The 6,368-nt window shown below is 37.6% G+C and overlaps 1 protein-coding gene across 5 annotated transcripts in view; it reads left to right on the plus strand.

The window, feature by feature from the left end:
• LOC115917989 (regulator of G-protein signaling 12-like) overlaps positions 1-4,010 on the plus strand; it is a 61,268-nt gene extending 57,258 nt beyond the window's left edge. For 4 of the 5 annotated variants that reach the window (XM_030985365.1, XM_030985367.1, XM_030985366.1 and 1 more), the window contains one exon: positions 679-4,010. In XM_030985365.1, the coding sequence (XP_030841225.1) occupies positions 679-2,399 (1,721 nt within the window). In that variant the 3' untranslated portion in view covers positions 2,400-4,010. The remainder of the gene's footprint in view (positions 1-678) is intronic. The other variant, XM_030985368.1, reaches the window with a different exon arrangement.
• The last annotated feature ends 2,358 nt before the right edge of the window (positions 4,011-6,368 follow it).

Raw genomic sequence — 6,368 nt, forward strand, 5'->3', positions numbered from 1 at the left:
ATGAAATAATCTATATTTAGAAGATTCTTTATTTATTAGATAATAGAATAGCATTAGATTTACTTTTGGTTTATATCCCTCATATAGGTGTGATATATATTTCATGTGCAGCGAGAAAGCATCTCGCCTAATGCTAGTGGCTAAATAATTGAAGTGGAATTTTTTCATTGCGAGCGTGAAGTGATAGCAAACTTAGGAAAAGTAGTTGCCATTTACCCTATAAATTGAGCTTTGTTTATACTCAAAGAACTATTCATATTTTTATTTATAAAAAAGATTGATCTTGTGGAAAGCTACCATAATTAAGCCAAGATTAAATGATTTTGATCTCTTGTGAGTACTTATATCATGGCACCAAATAAAAAATACTTCAAGTGTAATGATTGATTTATGTGCAAATTTAGTATAAATGTAATTCTTTTTTTTAAATTTCAGCTTCATGAAAAAATGTAACCGTTTCACAATAACCCCATTAATGAAATTTGATGAAGAAAACAAATTGAAAATGGGCCACAGATCTCATAAGAAATCAGGTAGGACAATTAAAGGATAACCAGATATTTTTTGTGTTAATATTTGATTTATGATTTAAAGGAAAGCAAGTGTATGTCTGACGTTGATTTGTGTAACAAACAATTTCTTTTAATTTTTTTCATCAATTTGCACAATTTTCTGCAGATCTTATTGCTATGGTAACCAAGGTTCAAGGCAAGCGCTTGGATGATCAGAGAGGCCTCACACTACGCAACTTAGAGCTCCCTGACTTCCTTAAAGTCTCTGCCGCCCCCACCTCTTCCTCATCTTCTACCAAGCCTGTGGACAGTCGTCCAAAGAGCGCCCTCGCCCAGCCTTACCGGACCAATGCACCAGCTTCTAAACCACCAAACCAGGAGCAGGGAGAGCTCAAGGCTATTAATATTGAGGCACTGAAACTACGCCCCAAGTCAACACCGCCAAGGCAAGGCATCATGAAGGGTGATGATGATGATGCATTCGTGGATGGTGTTTTTCCAACACAGGATCAAGCAGATGCACTGTTTGGGAGCGGAAGCCCGCGCAGTCCAGTTGTTCGGTTTGATGATACCGTCGTAAGCAGTTCACATCGAGAAACATCTTGGGGTCAGGGGTCAAATGTGAACTATCCCCAGAATACAGACAAACTAAGGCCATCGGTGGCGAGTTCATATCAGTCGAGAACAAGCTCTTTTGAAACCCCGGACAGTAAGTTGAGTCCGCGGGCATATGGTAATGGTAAAATAAACGGGAATGACTCAACGGACTATGGTCAGAATACCACGGCATACTCGCTGGAGTTTAATAGTTCATTTGGAAGCATGGACCAACCCAACCTTTTAGATACCACCTTAACATCAACGCCCTCAGAGTCTCATCTTCCTCCTCCTCCTAATGCAGACATGGACACCACCATACAGGCTGACCTACCGAACTACACCCCTCCCCCCGCGATCGGTGTGAATCAGCCACGTCCAGCTGTGTTTGCCAAGATGGGCAGCCAGAGCACCCCTGATGTTAGGAAGACCCCCTTTATGCACCCCTTCCGCTCTGGAAGCACCCTCCCTGGCCATAACATAACTCCAAAGCCTGTCGTGGAAGCCAATGGGTATGTTTCCAAGGCATACACTAGGAGCATATCCAGCGGCCAGCTCTCCTACTCCAACAACAACAACACCAACGTCCCCCTCCCTGTAAGTGCCCCAGACATCAAAGTTGAGACGAACAATTGCTATTCCAATTATTGTCCCCTTCCAACCACACCCAACGGTAGCTCCTATGGTGGTTCTTCCACCAACATTGATGACGTGCCCATGTCTCCTGCATCTCCTGTGTCTCCGGCTCCACCAGATGTGACTCAAGTGCTTGCCAAGGAGAGAGTTATCAAGCCCCCTCCTGCGTACCATAGCAGCATGTCCACCAGACAGTCAAATCCAGCATTCACGTCCAGTGAACACTTGCAGGTGGCACCAACCTATGGCCAAGGCAACCGACAGGGCGCAACGCAAAGTGCCACTTGGAGTTCCTCAACTGTCAATCCAGGCAGCGGTCCATCTGGGAGACCTAGTAACGGGGCCACATGGGCAGGGCCAAGAGGTAATGCCCCCCAGGTAACAAGCACAGCCTCCACATCCGCACCTCGTAGCTACCGAGGACCAGTGCCTTATGCAAGCATTCAACCACCAAGGGCGCAACCCAGCTCGCAGGGCGCTGTACCCAAGTCTCCTGTCAGTGGAAACCAAGCAACATATAGTAACATTAACAACTTGGATGCTGGTGCCTCTGGTGGGGCTAAGGGCGGGGAAGGGTCTGGTGAGGGTTACCAAGGTAAAGAAACAGTCGTCATCTCCAAGGATGGTAGGAAATTGAGGGCCACTTTTGTTTAAAATCTCCTCCAAACAGTTCCAAGGAAATCCCTTTACAGGAAATGTCTATACCATCATGTTATAAGATATCTTTGAAATACAAGAAAAGTTTTCTACCTGGTACTTTTTGGTTGTGCTTTTGAACAAATAAGTCGTTAAATGCTGCATGTAAATAACTCTTCTATTTGAAGAAGGAAAAATTCTTTCCCAAGCTCCACTATCTTCTCTTTAACCTATGCTTAACAAGTCAATACCACAACATTTGTTCTGCCAATCTTCCTTTCGATTCAGTCAATTTAATGCTCTCTGTCTTCAAACAAACTTATGTCCCCTGACCAAAAAATATTGAAGTAAATTTGTAAATAATTTTAGTTTTTGACAAACAGTAAATTGTTGGTAATTTCCAAATGAGTGATGACAATCTTGATATTTTCAGGTCCTGTTGATTGATTTTCATACTTTATATGTATATATACATACATTTGTAAGCATACTTGAATTCATTTTTATCTTCATCATGTATGTGGAGTTATGATGAAATTGAAACAACAAAAAAATCATCAATATTTAGCCTTAATTTGATATGATTTATTTTTCTCATTACCATGAACCATTTAAAAAGATGAAATGTATTTTATTATAATTCAAAAGCATTATATATATCATGCTGTGTTTGAACAAAATTAATTTAGTTGTAGGGACATCTTTCTTCTTTTTACTGCAAATTGTGCTTTTGTTTTGTCTTTTAATTGCAGTTTATACAAATTAGGTTGTTCTATCAAATGAGAGAAATTATTCATTGCCTGCACATATTGAACAACTTCTGAAATATTGACAATGTTTTGTAGATAGTGCAAAAAAGAATTGAGATATACGACTTGTAATTTATGAATTACCAAAGAACTTTTTGTTGTATATATATATAAATATATATTTCTCATAGAGCATATCTGTAGCTGCCATTTCTGGTAAATTATACTATGTGCACTTGCTTGGTTTTTCTAACTGATTTGTTATATTCTGTGTACGTTTTGTACAGTTACGTTATTATAAGATACCTTTATACAGAAACGATGTAATGTCCCTTTTAGATGGGAAAAAGTGTTAGTTGAGAAAATGTTACATTTTCTATATCTTCTTTAGACAAATGTACATGTATTAGCCAAATCACTCTATTTTTTCTGGCACAATATTATTGATGTCCTATTTTTATTTGTAGATGGCAGTCACATTGCTTATGCAAGAAAGGGAGTGTGTGTTGTATTATTGTTTGGAAATATGATATATTTTTCACTGATTTTATGCAAAATTTGTTGTCATGAAATAAGCATGTGACAAGGAATAAGATACATAATTTTCACACTTTTGGCATTACGTAGGGATAAATTTCGTTCTAGTCTGTCCATCTGCTTTTTCATTAATTCTTTTTTTCCCCCATAATTTTGAAGCCACCGATATTAAAAGCATTACAAGTGTTTGATATGTGATTCATTCACAAGTTTCTGTAGCCTCACTTTGGCATTTTGAAGTAGAACTTACAGCCTTTTCACACACAGCTAAAATTCTATAAACATGACTAGTATAAACGTGTTTCGAACGTGTTTAAACTAGTCACGAGCCTTTCACACACAGAAATTTCAGAGCGATCGTTAATCATTTCGTGATTAACTACTGCTCGTAAAATGCGCAGTAGTGCCATTGCGCATTGAAGGTCATGTCATATCAATCAAAGCGCACGCTCCATCCAGTTTAAACACGTTTAAACACGAATTTCCTTTCACACACAAAATGTCAAGCTCTCTAGATACGAACTTCGTATCTGCAGCCTGCTTTTAGGGGCGTATGGATCGCGACTTCGTATCTATCCCAACATCGTATAAACGATGTTCACACTGGGAAATTTTGTCTATAAACATGTTTAAAACTGTTGAGTGATTCTAATCATCTCTAGATACGATGAATTTTAGCTGTGTGTGAAAAGGCTGTTACTCTAATTCCAAAAATCAAGAAAACAGAGTAATTCAATGATTTTTTACTGAAGTTAAAGTTTGAATGTAATCCAACAATCTTGTTGTCCTTTAAAGTAATGTATACCAGTAAAAGGAGATTTGTTTTGAAGATGCTGTTAAACACATTTTATTTTGCACTTACAGAGTCATCTTTTGATAAGTTTATGTTTCCCACAGTTTTGAGACTTGAGAATTTTTGTATGAAATTAAGCATTGCTCAGGGTATATGCACGATGTACATTGGCTGATGTTTGAGTATTTGTCATTGCACTTATATATAGCTTGCAGAAATGTATTATTTTAGATTGTATGAACTTTGAGGTTTATGTTGATGAATTGAAACATGTAATTGCAGACAATTCATATATTTATATCTACGATTCTTCCATTTTTATGCGCTTTATTGAATATTTAACACTAACCAGATTGCCGTTCTCACATTTTGTATTTAAACATTTATATGAATTTATTATATGATATTAAATATAGTTGATGTGCTAATTATGGCAAATATTAGCTGTAGTTATTTCTTGTCATTTTGCAGTGCATTATTAAAGAGGAGAGAGAGAGAGAGGAAGGGAAAGGGGGAGAGAGAGAAGAAAAGGGGGGGGGGGGTAATCATGAAACAAGATACAGAAATTGTTATGAAACAATGCTGAGGGAAAGGTGGCGACAGATGATTATACTAAAACTTGGTGAACTGACTTGTTTCATTTGACTGTCAAAAATTATGTTCATTACAAAGCTACTGTATCCTGAAACAAGATACAGATTGTTCTGGAACAATGATAGAGGAAAGAAGGTGGAAGGAGGGAGGGAGAGAAAGAGAAAGGGATAAAAAGATCGACAAGAAAGAAAGTTACAAGGCGAGCAAAAGGATGGAGAGCTGACGTAAAAGGTGTTTGAAGTGAGGGATAGAAGTGAGAGAGACGGAGAGGACAACACGATCGCAACTATCGTTGAAAGATATCGACTTGAAGCAATTTCAATGGCCTTGTGCATCACCTACTGATGTATGATAGGGTATTGAAATGGCCCTTAATTTGATTTTTTTTTTTAAATCGTTGCGATCGTGTTGGGATACACTAAAGAATATTAAGAAGTCAAAATTAATCCAGAACTGGAATAAGGGCAAAAGAGGATGAATGAAATTTTAAGAGGCAAACGCAAAAGTGGCATAAAAGAATACAACTTCATAAACAACAGTAGTTCATCAGTATACATTTAGAATAATAAAGCATTTTTATTTCATGATACAGGAAAGAAATAAATAGATAACAAAGTCCAGACAACTTTCATGGAGGAACCAGTTATTTCACATCGTTTCTAAAAGTGTTTCCTGTATGTATACTGTACATAGACTAATGTTTTTATTCTGAACAAGGGCCACATTTGTAGTATATTCAAATACATGAATCGCAGCAGTAAGCCCCAGATCTTGAGCATGTAAATCTATGGCATTAAAGCATGCAGCTCGACTTGTTCGGCCGCTTCCCAATTTCCTGTCGGCCAACCTGAGTATACTTCACGCAAAGTACTACCAAGTAAGGTGCTGGTTGCAATTGGATCAGTCAATCACGTTTAAACGAACTTATGGTGAGTTACAATCAATGACACAAAAATTTGAAGATTACTGCTTGTAGAAAGTCAAAATTATAGTGCACAATCTAAGACAATCATGCCGTTTATCAAATAAATATGATGTATTTTGTCCGCTGTTTGCAAGACGGCTGTCACAGTGGAAAGCCAACGATTTTGTTAATTAGTATAAGGTGATGTTCACACGTTAATGTTTAAAAGCATTGAATGTACCGGTATGTTTTTACTCAGAAATGCTGTATTTTCAAATTATGAGGACAACTGCTGACTTAATAAATTGAGATAATTACAGCTGTTGAACATACATGTATCTCCATTCAATACAAGCTAAATATGATTCCCAATTCTTCATCGAAATCAAAACAATTTCATCAATCCCTCT

Source organism: Strongylocentrotus purpuratus, unplaced genomic scaffold, assembly GCF_000002235.5.
Source record: "Strongylocentrotus purpuratus isolate Spur 01 unplaced genomic scaffold, Spur_5.0 spur5_scaffold_15, whole genome shotgun sequence".
NCBI lineage: Eukaryota > Metazoa > Echinodermata > Echinoidea > Camarodonta > Strongylocentrotidae > Strongylocentrotus > Strongylocentrotus purpuratus.